The 20,828-nt window shown below is 55.9% G+C and overlaps 2 protein-coding genes across 5 annotated transcripts in view; one reads left to right on the forward strand and one right to left on the reverse strand.

Moving 5' to 3' along the window:
• Window positions 1-12,111, reverse strand: part of TIPARP (TCDD inducible poly(ADP-ribose) polymerase) — a 44,103-nt gene extending 31,992 nt beyond the window's left edge. Inside the window, exon 1 of one of the 3 annotated variants that reach the window (XM_064165057.1) lies at window positions 11,994-12,111. The gene's annotated coding sequence lies outside the window, so the exon portion shown is untranslated. Of the gene's footprint in view, window positions 1-11,985 lie in introns of all 3 variants that reach the window. The other 2 variants (XM_064165056.1, XM_064165055.1) reach the window with 2 other exon arrangements.
• Window positions 12,112-12,262: 151 nt separating this feature from the next.
• On the forward strand, window positions 12,263-17,694 carry SSR3 (signal sequence receptor subunit 3). Of its 2 annotated transcripts, none has more exons than XM_064165197.1 (5): window positions 12,263-12,448; window positions 13,538-13,664; window positions 14,908-15,033; window positions 15,752-15,883; window positions 17,182-17,694. In XM_064165197.1, the coding sequence occupies exons 1-5, from the start codon at window positions 12,310-12,312 to the stop codon at window positions 17,246-17,248; spliced, it is 591 nt and encodes a 196-aa protein (XP_064021267.1). In that variant the 5' UTR covers window positions 12,263-12,309; the 3' UTR covers window positions 17,249-17,694. The 2 variants fall into 2 exon arrangements, with proteins under 2 accessions (XP_064021267.1, XP_064021268.1); XM_064165198.1 differs by having other exon boundaries at window positions 14,935-15,033.
• Window positions 17,695-20,828: the final 3,134 nt, after the last annotated feature.

A 20,828-nucleotide genomic window follows, 5' to 3' on the forward strand; every position in this document is an offset into this window, starting at 1 on the left:
ATTAACCCAGCACTGCCAAGTCCACCACTGAACCACGTCCCTCAGCACCCAGCTAAGCTAGCAAGACCTGCATGTGCTGTGGGCATGGTGGCAAGCTCAGCTCCAGTCAGTCAAGTGATTTGGGTGAGAAGGGACCTTTAAAGCTCATCTAATCCAACCCCAGAACACCATCTGCAAACTAATTGAGTGCCTGCAACATCAGCCAGTCACAGCCTTGCCCTCTGTCTGGGCTTGACAAAACAAGAGCTTGCTTTCCCAAGCAGGCTGAGTGGCTGTGTGTCACAGCCTCCTCCAGCCAGCACACTCTTGCATGTCTCTTCTCTGAGCAGGACAGAAATCAGCTGTGTGGAATAGCCTGGCTGATGCCTGAGATCTAAATAAGCAGCGTATTATATGGCTGAGGGAGAGGCTGAGGTACCAGCAAGGCTGGAGGGATGGAAACTGAGGGAAGACAGAGGCCTGGAATAACCTGGACAACCGTGTTTCTGCAAGCAAATGGATAATGAAAGGAAACCATTTCCCCCAAGGCAACCCCCACAAATACAGAAAGAGCCCTTAAGGACCATGAAAGGATGAGCTCATCTTTAAGTAGAGCTGGAAATCCTAAGAAGGAGGAAGAGAGCTTTCATTAGTCCTTTCAGATGGTAAAGGCAGCAGGGAGAAGAGGCCATTTACAACTCTGACTTGCAAATAGTGCGGCGATTGCTCTATGCACACTTCACTTCTCTGCTGATGAAAGAGGGGAAATGTCTCTGGCTCCTATCTTCAGCTCAACAAAAAGTTCTCAAGCTCCAACACATTTTCCCTCCCCTTCCCTAGGGACAGAAACGAAATTCCCTTTCCTACCTCACCACTTGAATGAGGAACACTCTTCACTTCCGAGCACACAGGAAGGGTAACTGAATGCATTAGGCTGAGAGAGATCCTCTGAGGTCATCTTACCCACGCCCTCTGAAGGCAGCAGGGACATCTCCAACCAGATCAGGTTGCTCAGGGTTTTAGGTGACGTTAAAGGTCAAACTTAATGGGTTTTAGATGAAACCAAGTCAACAAACACTGGTTGGACCTGGCAGGATGTTGGGCTGCTATGTGGCACACAAAAGATCAGAGAATGGTTTAGGTTGGAAGGGACCTCAAAGCTCAGCCAGTTCCAACCCTCCTGCCATAGGCAGGGACACCTCCCACTGGAGCAGGTCACACAAGGCCTCATCCAGCCTGGCCTTGAATACCTCCAGGGAGGTGTCCTCCACAACCTCCCTGGACAACCTGTGCCAGTCTCTCCCCACCCTCTCTTCTTCCTCACATCCACTTTCAATGTCTCCTCCGCCAGTTTAAGCCCATTCCTCTTCCTTGTCCTGTCATTACAAGACCATGTCAATAGTCCCTCCTCAGCCCTCCTGGAGCCTCATACAGATCCAGGTCTCCTGGAAGCCTTCTCTTCTCCAGGCTGCACAGTCCCAACTCTCTCAGCCTGTGCTCACAGCAGAGCTGCTGCAGCCCTCTGAGCATCTTCGTTCTCTTCTGAGGCAGTCCCACCCCAGTCTGCCTTGCCCAGGCTCCTGCTCCCTGCATTTTCAGCGAGGAGGAGAAGGGAGAGGAGCAGTCAGCCCTCAAGCTCTGATTTCAGCTCTCTACAATCCTGCCAGACAATCCAGCAGAAAAAAAAAAGAGTCGGATGCTAGGAAGAAGTTCTTCACACCAAGAGAGACTGGCATTGGAATGGGCTGCCCGGGGAGCTGGTGGAGTCCCCACCCCTGGAGATGTTCAAGAGGAGGCTGCATGAGGCCTCCTCTTGAACATCTATGCTATGGGTTAATGAGAAGGTGCTGGGTGATAGGTTGGACTCGGTGATCTCAGAGGTCTTTTCCAACCTGATTAATTCTGTGATTTCTCCATTCCCGACCACATTCTCTGCCCCCTCCCAACAAGGGCGGTACCCAGCACCATCAGAAAGGCAGGCACTGCCCAATCGATGCAGGCAGCCAGCCATCAAAGCCTGACTTTTCCCCATTTCACCTGCTCTCGGGATGCTTTTGTCTTGCAAACTGCTGCTTCACCTCGGTGTGGCTCCTCCCTTCAAGGAAACAATGGGAAGCTATCATCGAGTCGTGTTTCAGTGCATCCAAAAACCCCCTGGCGAGGACTCTCTGTGTCCTTGTGCTCTGTGCGCCTAAAATAATCCAGCTCACTGCACACAGCAAACCACAAAGTGGACTTCTGAGTGCTTCCTCCGCAAGATTTCTCTCTCATTTCTCCAACCAACTTCTAATTTCCTTATTTAAACTGCTTTCCAGCACTGGATTTTCCGCTAGGCACAAAGCAGTGCTAGAGAAAACACTGAACTCTGAGCTTTGTGCTTCGAATATTCTGATGGAACTTCATTCAATTCCTAGTTTGGTCCAGCTTGGCTGCTGGAACAACGAAGCAAAGACACAAAACGAGACGTATCCAAGGTTAAGCAATCAGTCCGAGGCAAGTGGAAGAGGATGCAGGTCCCCTGAGTCACACAACAGCACTTGAACTATTTAGCACTTCAAAGAGAGCACCCAAACCTCTCTGCCTCTTTTCTCTGCTGTGGAGCAGCAGATTTGAATGTTAAGGGGGAAAAAGGGATGAAAATTGTTCCTCTTCAGCTATACTGAGTCACTCTCATCTATTTCCTCCTGCAACTAAAGTCAGACCTCTTTTATTTGAGGAGAAATATCCAACTTCTGCCTTCAGTTGGTTTCCCCCTGCTGAATTAATCGAGAGGACCGAAGAGAAGATGAACATTTCTTACCTAACTGAAACCGAAACTCAGCTCTGCTCCTTTTCTTCTAACGGGGATGCTTTCAGATGAGCCAAGCAGATGGTTCTTTTCCATACCAATGCTCGATGAGAAGTGCTAATCACCTTCAAATAACATTCCAAGCCCTACCCCTGCTCCGAGGTGGACTTGTGCCAGCAAGCTGGGTGAGGTGAGTGCCAAGGGAAAAGAAATGTCAACAGCACAGCTTTAAAAGTGAGGAGCAGATGGGAACAGAGAGGCTCTGAGAATTGAGCCCCTCACCAAGGTGTGCCAGCTCTGCCACACCAATCAGACCTCTGCATGAGGTCACTTTTCATCAGATCGCAGCAGACCATTCCATACAGATAGCAGAGAACTGTTTGGGTTGGAATACAATTTCAGCCCCAGCTCAAGAGAGAGATTCAAGCATCTGTGCCTCACGAGCAGGGGAGACAAAGAGGAGGGGTGGGAGCACAAAGGAACCTCCTTGGTGCTTCTTCTTTTGGCCACAACTGCTCATTAGTTCCTCCTGCCTCAGGGTGGGCACCTAAAGTAGCTGGGATGGATCCCAGGACAACACTGGTCCAGCTTCTGGGCACACAAAGCCACTGGGAGAACCGAGGAAGAGTTTCCTACCACCTACATTTTGCACCTAGCTTCATCCCCTTTGCAGAGAGTTAGTTTGCCTGCAAAAGACCTCTCAGATCACCCAGTCCAAGCTTCACCACAGCCACCAAACCCTGTCCCCCAAAGGGCCACGGCCACAGCTTTCTTGAAGCCCTCCAGGGCTGGGAACTCCATCACCTCCTTGGGCTGCCTGTGCCAATCTCCGACCACTGTTGCAGCAAAGAAATTGTTCCTAGTATCCGACCCAGTTTCTCTCCTCTCCCTTACAAGCTGCACAAATCAACAGCCTGGTTTATTTTCCGTGGTTACTTCCAGATTCCCTCTTCACGCTAAGCCTGGGCATGTTAATTGTGTAATTAAGTTAATTAAGTGCTCGCTGTGTTTACACGACAGTGAAGCGTTCACTAACGAAAGGGAAGAGGGCAGGACACCAAAGTGCCACCTGGACTGGGTAGCTTTGCCTGCAGTGACACCTGGTGGGCTCCATCCCTCTCTGGTCCCTCTGAAAGTGGCCACAAGCTGCACCAGAGGAGGCTTAGGCTGGAAGTGAGGAAGAATTTCTTCATGGAAGGGGTTTCAGGGTAGAAACAGACTGCCCAGGGCAGGCTCCACCACTGCCTAGCTTCATGCTAGAGCCTTAGAAGGAGCTGCTGGAGAATGAGACAATAAGAAAGTGACCAACTGGAGTCGTTCTTGTTCTTTCCCTGTGCCCTGCTGCTATGAGAGACAGGAATCTTGGACCCCTCTGCTCTGCTCAGGCCACATCTGGGGTACTGAGCCCGGTTCTGGGATTCCTCAGTTGAAGAGGGACAGAGAAGTGCTGGGGAGAGCCCAGGGCAGGCTGCAGAGCTGCTGAGGGGCCTGGAGCAGCTCTGGGAGCAGCAGAGGCTGAGAGCCCTGGGGCTGAGAGCCTGCACAAGAGCAGCCCCAGAGGGCAGCTGAGCAATGCTCAGCAACAGCTAAAGGCTGGGGGCAAGAGGCTGGCGCCAGGCTCTGCTCAGTGGTGCCCAGGGACAGCACAAGGGGCAGTGGGCACAAAGTAGAGCCCAGGAGGATAAAGTTGTTTGTTGTGAGGGTGGTGGAGGCCCGGAGCAGGCTGCCCAGAGAGGCTGTGGAGTGTCCTTGTGAGGAGAGCTTCCAGCCCCCCCTGGCACTGTGCTGCTGGGCAGGCTGAGCTCCAGGGGTCCCTCCCAGTCTCTGCTGTTCTGAGGCTGGTGTGCAAGGAGGCATCGGTGCTGCACAAGCAGGACTGCTGCACACACTGCTCGAGTTCCAAATGAACCTGCCCAACTTGCGCACCTGCCAAGCACCACACCCCCACCCACGGGCCTGGTAGAGGCCAGAGAGGCACTCGGGGGCACGAAACTGAGCCGAGCCCCCGCCCAGCCTGCGAGCCGAGACAGCTGCCCGCGCCCCGGGGCGGCCTGCGGCGGAGCTGCTGCGCCCTCTTGTGGCGCCCCCGGGAGCAGCCTGAGCCCCGGCGGCAGCCTGAGCCCCGGCGGCAGCCTGAGCCCCGGCGGCAGCCTGAGCCCCGGCGGCGGCACAGACCCAGCCATGCAACCGCGCAGAACTGCAGAGACCTTTGGGAGCTTCGCTCCGAACCAGCTCCCTCAGCTGCGCCTCCACAGCCCTGTTCTCCAGGCCCTTCCCCAGCTTCACTGCCCTCCCCTGGACCTGCTCCAGCCCCTCCACAGCCTTCTTGGAGTAAAGGGCTCAAACCTGAACTCAGCAGAGCCCAGCACATGGGGACAGTCACTGCCTTGCTCCTGCTGATCCAGGCCAGGATGCTGAGCCTGGGCCACCTGGGCACACCCTGGCTCATATTCAGCCACTGTCAACCAACATTCCAAGGTCCTTTTCTGTGGGCATTTTCCAGCCACTGCCCCAAGCCCGAAGCACTCATGGGGTTGTTGGGACCCAAATGACTCAGTACTTGACTTTGATTAACCTCATCCCATCCACTCAGGCTGGTCAGGTCCCTCTGCAGGACCTCCTGACCCTCCAGCACATCAGCACTGCCTTCCAGCTTGGTCTCATCTCTGAACTTACAGAGGGAGTCTTAACTCATAGAATGGTCTGGGTTGGAAGCAGCTTTAAAGATCATCTGGTTCCAGCTGCCATGGGCTGGGACACCTTCCAGAGAGCAGGTTGCTGACAGCCCCATCCAACCTCAGTCCCCTCACCCAGACCACAGAATCAGCCAGTTCCAACCCCCCTGCCATGCCCAGGGACACCTCACACCAGAGCAGGCTGCCCACAGCCTCAGCCAGCCTGGCCTGAAACACCTCCAGGGATCAGGCTTCCATCACCTCCCTGGGCAACCCCTGCCAGGCTCTCACCACCCTCATGCTGAACAACTTCTTCCTAACCTCCAGGCTGACTCTCCCCATTTCCAGCTTTGCTCCATTCCCCCCAGTCCTGTCACTCCCTGACAGCCTCAAAAGTCCCTCCCCAGCTTTCTTGTAGCCCCCTTCAGATCCTGCAAGGCCACAATAAGGTCACCTGGGAGCCTTCTCCTCTCCAGACTGCACAGCCCCAACTGCCTCAGTCTCTCCTCCCAGCAGAGCAGCTCCAGCCCTCTGCTCCTCCTCCTGGCCCTTCTCTGGACACCTTCCAGCACCTCCATAGCCTTCTTGTCCCAGGGGCTCCAGCACTGGCTGCAGCACTCCAGGTGGAGTCACTGATAAAGACATTCAAGAGAACTGGCCCCAGTCCTGAGCCCTGGGGAGGACCACTTGTGCCTGGCCACATACTGGATCCAAGTGCATTGCCCTGCACTCTTTGGGCCCAGGCAGGTTTTAGGGCAGTGAAGCATGCACCCAAGCTAGATGGATGAATTCAGCTCTTTTCCAAACATCTGTGTGCAGCTCTGGAGCCCCCAGCACAAGCAGGACATGGAAGTGTTGGAGCCAGGCCAGAGGAGGCCACCAAGATGCTGAGAGGGCTGCAGCAGCTCTGCTCTGAGCACAGGCTGAGAGAGTTGGGGCTGTGCAGCCTGGAGAGGAGAAGGCTTCCAGGAGAGCTTGGAGTGGCCTTGCAGGATCTGCAGGGGGCTGCAGGAGGGCTGGGGAGGGACTATTGAGAAGGTCTGGTAATGAGAGGAGGAGGAGGAATGGGTTTGGAGTGGCAGAGGGGAGATTGAAAGTGGATGTTAGGAAGCAGTGAGGGTGGTGAGAGCCTGGCACAGATTGAGGGTGGTGAGAGACTGGCACAGGCTGTCCAGGGAGGATGTGGAGCACAGGCACAGGTTTTCCAGGGAGGTTGTGGAGCACAGAAGCACCCAACGTGATCTTTGATCACGTTGGGTGCTTCTGTGCTCCACAACCTCCCTGGAGGAGTTCAGGACCAGGCTGGATGAGTCCTTGAGTGACCTGTTCTAGTGGGAGGTGTCTCTGCCTAGGGCAGGGGGTTGGAACTGGCTGAGCTTTGAGGTCCCTTCTCTGCCTTGCTGTTGCCTTCAGAAGTGTGGTCAGCTCCATGCTGTCCCCGAGCTGGCTGCTGAGCCAAGCAGCCCCTGGGAAGCTGTTATAGCTGTGACTTCATTCATCTGGCCTGAAGGCAGAACACAGCAACCAAAACCTTTTAAAATGCTAAAGTAGGAAACTGGAGCAGATGAGGCCATTTGAAGAGACCAAAAAAATGGGTCACATCTGCTACACTGAGCTCCCTCTGGATAAAGCATCACAGAAAGGCAAAGCAAACTCCAGCTTTTAGAAACCAAAGGTGAGCAGAAAGGGAAAAAGAGCTCAGGGATGTGCTCTGCTGGGTTCATCTCCATGCTCCTGCCTGTATGAGCTGTGGGGAATGCTCCTGTGGGTTTGGAGCTGCCATAAACATTCTCAACAGCCCCTCAAAAGAGGCTGGAGCCAGGTGGGGGTTGTCTCTTCTGCAAAGCAACAAGCGATAGGAGAGAGGAAGATGCCTCAAGTTGCACTAAGGGAAGTCAGGGCTGAATGTGAGGAACAGTTTCTCCCCCAAAAGGGTTGTCAAGCCTGCCCCAGGCTGTTCAGGACAGTAGTGGAGTCCTCACCCCTAGAGGGGTTTCAAAGCCATGGAGATGTGGTGCTGAGGGCTGTGGTTTAGTGGCAGTGCTGGGGTAAGGCTTGGACTGGATGACCTCAAAGGTCTCTTCTAACCGCAGCAGGTCTGTGGTAACTGCAGCATTCCTCCCTTCTCCTAACACAGAGGAGGGTGACAGAATCCCAGCAGGGTAGTCCACACCATCAAGCCCAACCCTCTGCCAAGGCAGGGTCACCTAGAGCAGGTCACACAGGAACACATCCAGGTGGGGCTGGAAGCTCTGCACAGATGGAGACTCCACAACCGCTCTGGGCTGCCTGCTCCAGCACCCTTAAAGAAGTTCCTCTCATGCTTAGGGTAACTCAAACCTTCTTCTCTCCTTCCAGAGTCACAGCTGAATCCCTCAAACTCTGCTCTCAAACAACTCTGCTTTGGACAGTGCCATTCCTCACCAGCCTGCTCCTCCACCTTGCTTCCTGTGGCCACCTTCTAAACCATAGCAAGAAACCACTTGGCTGGAAAAATAACCCCTCCAGATGAGAGCTCCAGTTCTAAACCTCAGCCACCTCAGAATGCTCCCAAGGAAAGCAGCACAGAATGCTCCCAAGGAAAGCTTCTCCTCCAGGCTGCTCACCCAGAGAGCAGGAGCTGCCCAGGCTGTGCCATGTGTTGATTCAGAGGTTTTGCCTTTGTGCCTCAGCGAGCCCCGCTCAGCTGATGCAGCCCTCAGCACACTAATCCCTTGCTGCAGGGTACAGTGCAAAGCATCCAAGCAAACAGGAGGATTTGAGAACCTTAGAAGAGAGCAGTTTGGAACAAAGGAAGGTTTTCAGCCTTAGCTACAGCCCAGCTTTTGCTCTGCTCTGATCTCATTCTCCACATAGTTTAGCTCCCTGACTCTGGAACAAATGAGGGAGCAAAGCTGGAATTTAGATTTCATTTGCACATGAAAACTTCAAACAGTTTTCATAACCATGGCACTTCTTACCCAGCAGAGAGGATGGAAAAGGCAACATGGAGGGCAACCTGCCCAGGTTCCCTCCTGAACTTCAAGGCACAGCTCAAGATGAAGTCTCACTCCTGAACTTTTAGGCTGTGTCTGCACTGCTAGGAACCAGCAATGTGTCCTTGTGCCCACAGCCAAGGGTCTCCTGGATGCATGACAAAGAGTGTGGGCAGCAGATCAAGAGAGGTTCTCCTGCCCCTCTACTCTGCCCTGCTCAGGGCCACGTCTGGAGTACTGGAGCAATGCCCCTGTCCTCGTGGGCAGTTTGCACCTTGCTCCAGCACAGAGATCTGCAGAGCAGCAAAGGCAACCTGTGAATTTCCAGAGCATTTCCCACCACTTCCATGGCTCAGAAAGGAAGTGGCCAAGGAATATGCTTTGGAAGCTGCAGGGATAACGACAGTCACATTCCTGCTGTCAGGAGGAGTTTGCTTTTGGGCCAGGGAGCCTTTGTTCCCCTGCCTTTGCTGCCTTATGCTCCCAATGGCTTCCAGAGGAGGACTCTGGCAGGATGCAGGCAGCACAATGGAGGCTGAAGCACTCAGCCAGAAACTGGAACTGTTTTGACAGAAATCAGTGGCCCAGTTGATTCTGGGGGCAGCAAGTCTGATGTGATTCAAGTGAGCCTGGAGCCTTAGTGAGTGTTTGTGGCATGCAATGCACTGCTTAAAGCTACAGCTTGCCAGTGCCAGGGCTGCTGAAAAAGCAAAGGCCTCATTTGTTGTTTCAAGGCCACCTTTCACCATTCCACTGCCTGGAGCTATCCCTGTCCTTCATCTTTCCAGGCAGACTGTGTCCCAGAATGGCAGCAGCCTTCCCATGGAAGCCCAAAGCAAGGGCAAGCCCAGCTTCGTTTCATTCCACCCTCAGACTGGCCCAATGACTGCTGGCACCTACTGTGTGTGTGAGGAAGCAGCCAAGGCCAATCTGCACTCCTGCTGGGGAGCCTTTCTCAGCATGGACCCCCCAACACCTCCTGACAGGCAAACACCACTTCAGACAACCATTAAGGTTGGAAAAGTGCTCTAAGATCAATTCCAACCATCAGCCCAACACCACCATGGTCATTAAGCCATGCCCACAGGTTTCTGGCACACCTCCAGGCATGGGGGACTCCACCACCTCCCTGGGCAGCCTGTGCCAATCCCTGCCCACTCCTGAAGCAAATAAATCTTTCCTCCTCCCCAACCCAACCTCCCCTGGCACAGTTTCAGGCCATTTCCTCTCCTTCTATCACCTGAGACTAGGCAGCAGAGCCCAACCCCCACTGCACTCCAACCTGCTCTCAGGGAGTTGCACAGAGCAGAGAGGTCTCCCCTCAGCCTCTTCTCCAGACTAAGACCAACCATTCTCTAACTCACCCAAATCGTGGCATGATGACATCTCTGTGGTTGGAAAAGACCTTTAAGACCACAGAGTGGTAAAACTGCTTTGGTTGGAAAAGACCTCTGAGATCACTGAGGTCAACCTTAGATCACCATGGCCACAAGTGCCATGGTCACAGGTTTCTTGACTGCCTCCAAGGAGGATGACTCCACCACCTCCCTGGGCAGCCTGTGCCAATCCCTGCCCACTCCTGAAGCAAACAGTTCCCAATAGCCAACCAAAACTCTTCCTGCTGCAGGCTGAAGCTGCTTCATAGAATCAACCAAGTTGGAAGAGACCTCCAAGATCATCCAGTCCAACCTAGCACCCAGCCCCTATCAAGTCAACTTCCCACCAGGGGAAGCCAGAAGTGGTTGAAGCAATTTCAGACCACATTCATACAACCCAGAAGTGCAGGGCATAAAGGAACAGGTCTTACATGAATGGCTTTGAGCTAGAACAGGGAGATTGAGACTGGAGAGGAGGAAGAAATTCTTCCCAGTGAGGGTGGGGAGACACTGGAGCAGTTTGATCTTTGATCCCATTCTGTGCTTCTGTGCTCCACAACCTCCCTGGAGATGTTCAGGGCAAGGCTGGATGAGGCTTTGAAATGGTTGAGCTTTGAGGTCCCTTCCAACCTAAACCATTCTATGATCCCTGCCTGTGGGATGAGGAGCAGGAGGTGGATGAAGGCTGGGACCTTGGTTGTGGCAGCTGAGGAGCCACGGACCTGCCTTTGTGCAGCAGCACAGCTGCCATCAGGTCTCACAGGTGTTTCTGCTGGACCTCAGAGCTCCTGAGCTTCATCTGCTTGGGCAATCCAGTCCAGGAGGCCCAGCTCCAAGCCCCAGGAGGGTCTTGCTAGCAGAAGCACAGCTCCCATCACTGCCTGCAGGTGAACTGACACAGAGGCTGTGCTCAAACACTTCAGAGCACGAAAATCCACCTGAGAATTCACTGCAAGGTCAAAAGCAGAGCCCTTAGAATCACACAAGTGGTTAACAAATCTTTGTCATCCCAGATTTCCATATCAAGCAGCAGAACCCAACTTCATCAGGGCAGCAACACTGCAGCTGAATCAGGGAATCACAGAATCAGTCTGGAAGGGACCACAAGGATCAGCCAGTTCCAACCCCCCTGCCATGCCCAGGGACACCTCACACCAGAGCAGGCTGCCCACAGCCTCATCCAGCCTGGCCTCAAACACCTCCAGGGATCAGGCTTCCACCACCTCCCTGGGCAGCCCCTGCCAGGCTCTCACCACCCTCATGCTGAACAACTTCTTCCTAAGCTCCAGGCTGACTCTCCTCATTTCCAGCTTTGTTCCATGCCCCCCAGTCCTGACAGCCTCAAAAGTCCCTCCCCAGCTTTCTTGTAGCTCCCTTGAGATCCTGCAAGGCCACAAGAAGGTCCCCTGGGAGCCTTAGAATCATAGAATCAGGCAGGTTGGCAGAGAGCTCCAAGCTCAGCCAGCCCAACCCAGCACCCAGCCCTGCCCAACCAACCAGACCATGGCACTAAGTGCCCCAGCCAGGCTTGGCTGCAACACCTCCAGCCACAGAGACTCCACCACCTCCCTGGGCAGCCCATTCCAATGCCAATCACTCTCTCTGCCAACAACTTCCTCCTCACATCCAGCCTAGACCTGCCCTGGCACAGCTTGAGGCTGTGTCCCCTTCTTCTGCTGCTGGCTGCCTGGCAGCAGAGCCCAACCCCACCTGGCTACAGCCTCCCTGCAGGCAGCTGCAGGCAGCAATGAGCTCTGCCCTGAGCCTCCTCTGCTGCAGGCTGCACCCCCCCAGCTCCCTCAGCCTCTCCCCACAGGGCTCCGCTCCAGGCCCCTCACCGAGTTGTCCCCCACACAGGACCCACTCTCTCCTTCCCACGCCCTGGGCACCGAAGGCTTTGCTGGCCCCGGGGGCAGGCTGGCGGCTCTCGGGTGTGCCCTCGGACGTGTGACCAAGGCACAGAGCGGTACCGGCCGCTGCGCCGGCCCCAGAGGCTCTGCGTTATCCTGGGGCAGGACATGGCACGGGGCTGGACCTGGATGCCCTCTGCGAGCTCTTCCGAGCCCGAGAACTCTGCGGCTCCGTCACCCCGGGGGCGCAGCCCATGCCCTGCCGTGCTCCGCTCCTCCCCTCCCGCACCGCCACCGCCGCAGCCGCAGCCGCCGCGCCCCGAGCGCCCGCGGGCCCCGCACCTACTCACGCCTCAGCCGCCGGGCCCCGAGCCCCCTCCGGACGGACACCCCCCGGCGCCGCAGCGGCGCGGGCCGGGCTCCCGGTGCAGCCACACGGCGGCGGGAGGCGGTGACCACCGCCGCGGAGGCGCAGGAGCCAGAGCCGGAGCCAGAGCCATAGCGGCTGCGGCGGCCGCGGCCATTCCGCCACACCGACCCCGCCGGGGCCGGGCCCTGCCCGCCGCCGCCGCCGCCGCCCCGGAAGCGCTGGGCAGGCCCCGCCCCGCCGGCAGCCTGCCCCGGAAGCGCTTCTGCTGCGCTGACGGTGCCCGGCCCGGACCCGCCATGGCTCCCAGGGGCGGCCCCGGCGGGCGGCAGCAGGCGGAGGAGGATCTGCTGCTGCAGGACTTCAGCCGCAACCTCTCCGCCAAGTCCTCCGCTCTCTTCTTCGGCAACGCTTTCATCGTCTCCGCCATCCCCATCTGTGAGTGCCGGCACCGGCCCCGAGGGCCCGGGAGGGGACCGGCCCTGGGGCAGGGAAGCAGCCCCCGAGGCGGGGCAGCGGATCCTGAGTGGGGGAGCAGCCCCTGAGGGGGGGCAGCGGATCCTGAGTGGGGGAGCAGCCCCTGAGGGGGGGCAGCGGATCCTGAGGGGGGGAGCAGCCCCTGAGGGGGGGCAGAGGATCCTGAGGGGGGGAGCAGCCCCTGAGGGGGGGCAGCGGATCCTGAGTGGTGGAGCAGCCCCTGAGGGGGGGCAGCGGATCCTGAGGGGGGGAGAAGCAGACCCCGAGGTGGGGAAGCAGCCCCGGAGCGGGGGCAGCGGATCCTGAGTTGGGCGGGGGGGAAGCAGACTGCTCTTGGCAGCAGCCCCCGAGGGGCGGCAGAGGGCCCCGGGCAGCGGCAGCAGGCGCCGAGGCGAGCAGGCAGCTCGGAAGGGAGTTGGAGGTTTCCCGCATCCTCCCTTGGGGCGCTGCGGGGGTGGCAGCCTCGGGGGGTCGCTTGAGCCTGATCTTGCTCCGGTCCTGTCCTGGCTGTGCTCCGCTCCCCCAGGCCTGCGCTGGCTGTCTCGGTGCTGTGCCGGGCCCCGGCGGAGCCGCTGGCGGAGCGGTGACGTGGCGGTGGCGGTGGCAGCGCTGCCCGGGGCCGGGAGGCTGCTCGGGGCCCGGCGGAGCCGCCGGCGGAGCACTGACGTGGCAGTGGCGATGCTGCCCGGGGCCGGGAGGCTGCTCGGGGCTGGAGGAGCCGCCGGCGGAGCACTGACGTGGCAGTGGCGATGCTGCCCGGGGCCGCGGGAGCCGCCGGCGGAGCAGGGACGTGGCAGTGGCGATGCTGCCCGGGGTCGGCTGCTGCTCCGGCGGCTGCCGCGGGCTCCCTGGAGGCCCATTTGGAGCACAGACGAAAGGGATTTCTCTGCTGGGAAGGATTTTCCACCACCCCCTACCTGATGCTGCAGGCATTCGCTTCGGTCCGGCAGAACCGGTGCCAAGTTATTGAGCTGCATAGGACTGCCGAGGGGGCAGGGGGGAGAGGAACCTCTCACGAGTGCTCTTTGTTTGCCTTGGTCTCATTTCAAGGGCTTTACTGGAGGATATGGCACATGGATCTTGTTCAGTCCGCAGTCCTCTACAGTGTGATGACTCTCATCAGCACCTACCTGGTGGCTTTTGCCTACAAGAACGTCAAGTTTGTCCTCAAACACAAGTAAGTGGGGGTGGCTGCTGGGAGCAGAAAGGGTCATTCCCTGATGCAGCAAACCCCCAGCAGCTCTGAGGAGGAGTGTCTGAAATGTTCCCCCCAAAGCTGTTTTATCTCCTCATTGGCCTCTTTTTCTCTTATGGTTATGAAATACCTGCTTGGGTCTGTTCCTCTGTGACCTACTCTCAGTGATCCTGCTTTAGAGCCTGGGGAGGGTGGGGATGATTTTGAGAGGGCCCTTCCAGCCCCCACCACGTTGGGATGCTCTCATTCTGCAACTGATCAGTCTAAAAGTACAGTGGAACAGAAGAATGCTCTCAAAGGTCCCTTCTAACATATCACAGAGTCATAGAATCAGGCAGGTTGGAAGAGACCTCTGAGCTCATCCAACCCAACCTATCCCCCAGCCCTGTCCAGTCAACCAGACCATGGCACTAAGTGCCCCAGCCAGGCTTGGCTTCAACACCTCCAGAGTGGATGATCTTGAAGGTCCCTTCCAACCCATTCTAGGCGCCTGTGGTTTGAAGACTCCTCTCTTCTGGAAGCAGTTGACCTCTTCTGCCCACCCACAGAGCCCACCCCCACTGCTTGCCCTTTTCACCAACCTCCACCACCTCCCTGGGCAGCCCATTCCAATGCCAATCACCCTCTCTGCCAACAACTTCCTCCTCACATCCAGCCTGAACCTGCCCTGGCACAGCTTGAGGCTGTGTCCCCTTGTTCTGTCCCTGGCTGCCTGGCAGCAGAGCCCAACCCCACCTGGCTACAGCCTCCCTGCAGGCAGCAGTGAGCTCTGCCCTGAGCCTCCTCTGCTGCAGGCTGCACCCCCTCAGCTCCCTCAGCCTCTCCTCACAGGGCTGTGCTCCAGGCCCCTCCCCAGCCTTGCTGCCCTGCTCTCAACACCTTCCAGCACCTCAGCATCTCCCTGCAATGGAGGAGCCCAGAGCTGGACACAGCACTCCAGGGGTGGCCTGAGCAGTGCTGAGCACAGGGGCAGAAGAACCTCCCTTGTCCTGCTGCCCACACTGCTCCTGAGCCAGCCCAGGATGCCATTGGCTCTGCTGCCCACCTGGGCACTGCTGCCTCCTCTGCAGCTCCTCTCTCCAATCTACTTGAGCCATTCTACCATTTTCTTCGCTCAGTTCTTACTTGCGGCCCTGTAACTGTTTGGGGTCATGACAGAGCTTTATTCTTCAGGCTAAATGAATTCTCACAGGCCTCAGGGAGGGTTTCCTTTTGGCTTTCTCAGTTTCACAGGCTGGTTTCTTGCTCACAGAGTAGCCCAGAAGAGAGAAGATGCTGTCTCCAAAGAAGTTACTCGCAAGCTGTCCGAGGCAGACAACAGGAAGATGTCTCGGAAGGAGAAGGATGAGAGGTAGCTTTCTTCTTCCCTCCTTTCTTGCAGCAGAGCCTGGAAGCTTTAAGACTCCAAGCAGCTTGTTAGGGACTATTCATTGGCTGGTGTTTTTTTCTGTACAGATGCAGGGGTTTGGCTTTAATCTGCATCTAAGTTGGCCATGTGGAAGAGCAGAGGGCTGGAGTTGCTCTGCTAGGAGGAGAGACTGAGGCAGTTGGGGCTGTGCAGTCTGGAGAGGAGAAGGCTCCCAGGGGACCTTCTTGTGGCCTTGCAGGATTTGAAGGAGACCTACAAGAAAGCTGGGGAGGGACTTTTGAGGCTGTCAGAGAGTGGCAGGACTGGGGGGAATGGAACAAAGCTGGAGATGGGGAGAGTCAGCCTGGAGCTTAGGAAGAAGTTGTTGAGCATGAAGGTGGTGAGAGCCTGGCAGAGGTTGCCCAGGGAGGTGGTGGAAGCCTGATCCCTGGAGGTGTTTCAGGCCAGGCTGGCTGAGGCTGTGGGCAGCCTGCTCTGGTGTGAGGTGTCCTTGGGCATGGCAGGGGGGTTGGAACTGGCTGATCCTTGTGGTCCCTTCCAGCCCTGACTGATTCTGTGATTCTAGTGAGTGAGTTGCCTGCTAGTTCTTGCTGGCTGGTAGGACAGAAGCAGCATTTGGACTTGCTACACTCTGGGCTATCAAAGTGTTGCATTTAAATCCCCCACTCCTCCCAAAACAATCTCTCTGCTTTGCTCCTAGGATCCTGTGGAAGAAAAATGAAGTTGCAGACTACGAAGCAACAACTTTCTCCATCTTCTACAACAATACTCTCTTCCTGGTCCTGGTCATCATTGCTTCCTTTTTTGTGCTGAAGAACTTCAACCCCACTGTGTATCCTTTACTTCAAACAGAGGCTTCTTCATAGATGGATAGATTGAGCCCCAGATTGATCAAGGCCTCATCCAGCCTGGCCTTGAAACACCTCCCTGGGCAACCTGTGCCAAGTTTAATGCTCTTGGTCTTAAAACTGAGCCAGAGTGAGTTACCAGGTGCCTGTAGAGGATTCTTTGGGCTCAGTAACTCCACAGGTAACTTCTGTTTTGTTATTTAAGTAAATCAGGGCCACATAAGTTAAAGATCTCCCATATTTAACTTCAGTCACAGAGTCTTAGACTGGTAACTGCTGTTTGAGAGAAGAGTGGGACCCTTGTGGGTGTCTCCACTTGGAAGCTGAGTCCTTTTCAGTGTCCTGCTGCTGCTAAGAGGAGAGTGGGACCCTTGTGGATGTCTCCATTTGGAAGTTGAGTCCATTTCAGTGCTCTGCTGCTGCTAAGAGAAGAGTGGGACCCTTTTGAGTGTTTGAAGTCAGAAGTTGAATCCATTTCAGTGTCCTGCTGCTGTTAAGAGGAGGGTGGGACCCTTGTGGGTGTCTGAAGTCAGAAGTTGAGTCCATTTCAGTGTCCTGCTGCTGCTAAGAGGAGAGTGGGACCCTTGTGGGTGTCTGAAGTCAGAAGTTGAGTCCATTTCAGTGTCCTGCTGCTGTTAAGAGAGGAGTGGGACCTTTGTGGGTGTCTCCATCTGGAAGCTGAGTCCATTTCAGTGCTCTGCCAGCACCCTGATTGTAAGAGGGAATTGGGGTGAAGGTGCTGCAGAGTGACCACCACAGAGACAGAACATTTGATGGAACCACAGGCTGCTTTGGGCTGGGGAGGACCTTTCTGTGTCATCCAGTCCAACTCTCCTGCAGTCAGCAGGGACACTGGCAACTGGAGCAGGTTGCTCAGAGCCCAAACCAACCTGGCCTGAAATGGCTCCAGGGATGTGACTTCTACTACCTCTGGGCAACCTGGGCCAGACTCTCACTGCCATCATCCTTACAAATCTCTCCACTCTCTCTAGTCTGAATCTCCCTCTTTTAGTTCCAAGCCATCCCCCTTGTCCTGTCCCAACAGGCCCTGCTCAAAAGCCCATCCCCAGCTGTCTGCTCAGCCCCTTGAAGCACCAAAAGGCCACCAGAAGGTCTCCCTGGAGCCTTCTCTTCTCCAGGCTGAACAAGCCCAACTCCCTCAGCCTGGCCTCACAGCAGAGGTGCCCCAGACTGCTTTTTCCCCCTCAAACCTGCACTAACTCTTCTGTCCAACAGAATGCAAGCTGTGAACCAAGCCTTATCCTTAACCTTCTCCCTCCAGAAACTACATCCTGTCCATAAGTGCTTCATCTGGCCTGATTGCTCTGCTCTCTACAGGATCCAAGTAGATGCCAAACCACACAGCAATTTACTTCTGCCATCCAAACATGGAGCAGGAACACACATTTGGGGTTTTTTATACAGTGTGGATGCTTGAGGGTGTGGGAGGGAGGGTTGGACTCCAAAATGATTGAATTCCAGCTGCATTTGCTGTCTTTCCATGGGATTAGTCCATAGTTCCAGTCATAATGGGTAGGGTTTACTTAGCAAGGGGAAGAAGAAGCCTGTGAGCAGTTAGCAAACCTAATTTAGAAGCAACAGATAGGGGTGGTGGTACCACAGAGACACCACAAAGGGGCAGCTGCACACCAGCACAAATGGATGGGGCTCAGAAAAGCTGTCCCAGGTCTGCCCTGCTCAAGTCACTGAGTGGAAGGTGACAGAGCCACCACTTGTGCTTGTAACTTGGGAGTGTTAATAAAAGGTGCCCTGGCTTGAGTTGAAAGAAATAAAACAGAGAAAAGCTGTTTCATGGGCAAGCAGTGGGGGTGGGCTCAGGGGTGGGCAGAAGAGGTCAACTCTGCTTCCAGAGTAGAGGAGTCTTCAAACCACAGGCTCCTAGAATGGGGTTGGGTTGGAAGGGACCTTCAGCATCATCCAGTTCCAACCCCCTGCGATGCCCAGGGACACCTCCTGCCAGCCCAGCTTGCTCAAGGCCTCATCCAGCCAGGCCTTGAGCACTCCAGAGAAGGGATCTCCACAACCTCTTCCTCCCTGTAAAGAATTTCTTGTCAACCTCCAGTCTAAGTCTCACAGGTCTTGGAGGTCCCTTCCTGATTCCCCTAGCCCAGCCCTTTGCTCCCCAGCTGTACCCAACTCCCCCACCCCAAGCTCATTGTGCCTTGAGAGGGGGACAGCTGAAGATCAACATGTCCCTGGCAGGTTGGTACATACCCATTGCTGGCTCCAGCTCCACCTGGCTTTTAGGAAGAGGTCTCCCAGGTAGCACATCAGATGCACAAAATGCCTTTATTGTGTCCAAGCAGAAGTCAAGGTCAGACTGCCCTGTTGGGTATACAGCAGCCAAGTTCATTTACACATAGCTCATCAGAGGAAATACAGGAGAAGACAACTCAAGTAGTATCTGCTCAGGTGGCCCCCATGGTCTGCAGATCATCCTGGAGGGGAGGGAGTAGAATACAAGGGTCCTGCAAAGAACTCAGCCTAGCTGAAGCCCCTGGGGAGCACTCAGCCAGCAGGACATGCTGGCTGAAATCATCCTACAAAGCCAACTGCTGCTAGAAGCTGGGGAAATGGACACCCATAGTTACTACCAGCTCCTGGGGAGGGGTGAAAGAACCAAACCGACCCCTAAACGTGTCTTTAAATGCCCACATGTTTGCTTGTGGCCAGTTCCAGCAGTTCAAGCACTCTGCTCTGGTGGCCAGCAGGGCCAGCGGTGTGCTGGAGCACATGGACAAAAGCAGGGGCAGGGGAGGGGCTCCTCCTCCCCTCTGCCCTGCTGAGACCACACCTGGAGTACTGCAGCCAGTGGTCCAGAGTGAGAAGTGAGGAGGTTCCAAAGAGACAGATGCAGGTTCCTCCAGGAGCCAGCCCGGTGCTGCTGTGGTTGCTGTCGGTGTCCCAGGCTGTGGCACAGTTGCTGCTGCCCCCTGGGCTGGAGCAGGCTTCGTTAAGCGCTTTGCGTTTGCTGTGGTGGCAGAGAGCAGCTGAAGTGCTTGGGTAGAGAGCAGGGCCAGGGAGCTTCTCCTTCCCTTTTGCTCTGCCCAGACCATGGCTGGAGTACTGGATCCAGTTTTGGGCTCCCCAGTTCAAGAGAGACAGAGATCTGCTGGAGAGGGTCCAGGGGAGAGCTGGAAGGATGCTGAAGGGACTTGGAGATCTCTGCTGTGAGGAGAGGCTGAGAGCCCTGGGACTGCTGAGCCTGGAGAAGAGAAGGCTGAGAGGGGATCTGAGCAATGTCTGCACATACCAGAAGGGCTGGGGGCAAGAAGAAGGTGCCAGGCCCTTTGCAGTGGTGTCCTGTGATGGGACAGGGTGCCACTGGAATCAAACTGGAACCCATGAGGTTCCACCTCCACCTGAGGAGAAACCTCTGTACCGTGAGGGTGCTGGAGGTCTGGAGCAGGCTGCCCAGAGAGGTTGTGCAGTCTCCTCCTTTGGAGAGCTTCCAGCCCCATCTGGATGTGTTCCTGGGTGACCTGTCCTGCCTGGCAGGGGCCTCGGACTCAATGATCTCCAGAGGTCCCTTCCAACCCCTACCACCCTATGACTCTATGAGATGTGTCCTTCCAGCAGAGCCTGTGCCTGCTGCTCTCTGGCCTCCTTTTAGCAGCTACATTTTCTCTCTCTATCCCCACCAAGTGTTTCTAGCCCTAGGAAGCTCCTTGGCTGTGGAAGTTGGCTGAGACAGCTCTGCCTTCAAGCAGGCAGAAGGAGAGAAGCAAAACCCCAGCAGTTTACCCTGGCATTCCTGGGTTGAGCTTTGTGTAGAAGGAGACTTTTGCCAGCAGCTGTTGATGTTCTGAACCTTGCACTTGAGGCTGAGCTCTCTGACCCTGCTCTCCTGTCTTCTACTCAGAAAATACTTCCCAGGAGCACTCCACAGCCAAGAGAATGATGGAGTTAGGAGCTGAGCTATCTAATGCAGCCTGGGGGATGCTGAGGTTGAGAACAGCCCTGCAGAAAAAGGATTTGGGGGTGCTGGTAGGTAAGAAGCTGGGCAGGAGCCAGCAATGGGCACTGCCAGCTCAGAATGCCAAGGGTAGCATCCAAAGCAGGGTGGGCACAGACAGAGAGAGGGGATCCTGCCCCTCTGCTCTGGGGAGAGCTCAGCTGCAGAGCTGAGGCCAGCTGTGGAAACCCCAGCACAAAAAGGGCATGGACCTGATGGAGAGGGTCCAGAGGAGGCCATAAAGGTAATCAGAGGCTGCAGAACCTCTGCTGAGAGAACAGGCTGGGAGTGTTGTGGCTGTGCAGCCTGGAGCAGGGAAGGCTGCAGAGAGAGCTTAGAGCTGCATTTCAGTCCCTGCAGGGGAGCTGCAGGCAGGCTGGGGAGAGACTGCTCAGCAGGGCCTGTGGGGACAGGCTGAGGGCAGTGGCTTGGAGCAGGGCACAGTTAGGTTGAACCTCAGGAGGAAGCTCTGCACAGTGAGGGCGGTGAGAGACTGGCACAGGCTGCCCAGAGCTGTGCTGGAGGCCCCATCCCTGCAGACACTCAAGGTCAGGCTGGATGTGTCCCTGGGCAGCCTGCTCTGGTTGGAGCTGTCCCTGTGACTGCAGGGAGGGTTGGCCAAGATGCCCTTGGAGGGTCCCTTCCAACCCAATGCACTCAATGAATCTTTCCATTCCTCACCAATTCCCTGCCTGACATCCCCCACTCAACTCAGCAGGACAAACTGCAGGGTTTGAGTTTGCCCTTTTTGATCCCTTAGACCTGAAGCAACTTTTGAGCTGAGATTTCTCCCAGGTGGTTTTGTTCCAACCTGAAGTTGTAGCTGGCTTTGCTGGTTTGGTTTTGCTTCTGTTCTTCATTGAAAAAATAAAGCTGTACATCCTCCTGGGAATTCTCAAGTACCTGAAGCTTAGAAATTAGTCTCTTTTTGCCCTTTTGGGTGTTTTTGCTTC

This window comes from Pogoniulus pusillus, chromosome 26 (genome assembly GCF_015220805.1).
Source record: "Pogoniulus pusillus isolate bPogPus1 chromosome 26, bPogPus1.pri, whole genome shotgun sequence".
Classification (NCBI taxonomy): domain Eukaryota; kingdom Metazoa; phylum Chordata; class Aves; order Piciformes; family Lybiidae; genus Pogoniulus; species Pogoniulus pusillus.

Excerpts from the sequence above, each read along its gene's own strand:
- SSR3 (XM_064165197.1), top strand. The coding sequence starts at position 12,310 with ATGGCTCCCAGGGGCGGCCCCGGCGGGCGGCAGCAGGCGGAGGAGGAT. Across the intron at positions 12,449-13,537 it reads CGTCTCCGCCATCCCCATCT|GGCTTTACTGGAGGATATGG; the intron begins GTGAGTGCCGGC and ends TCTCATTTCAAG. Across the intron at positions 13,665-14,907 it reads AAGTTTGTCCTCAAACACAA|TTTCACAGGCTGGTTTCTTG; the intron begins GTAAGTGGGGGT and ends TGGCTTTCTCAG.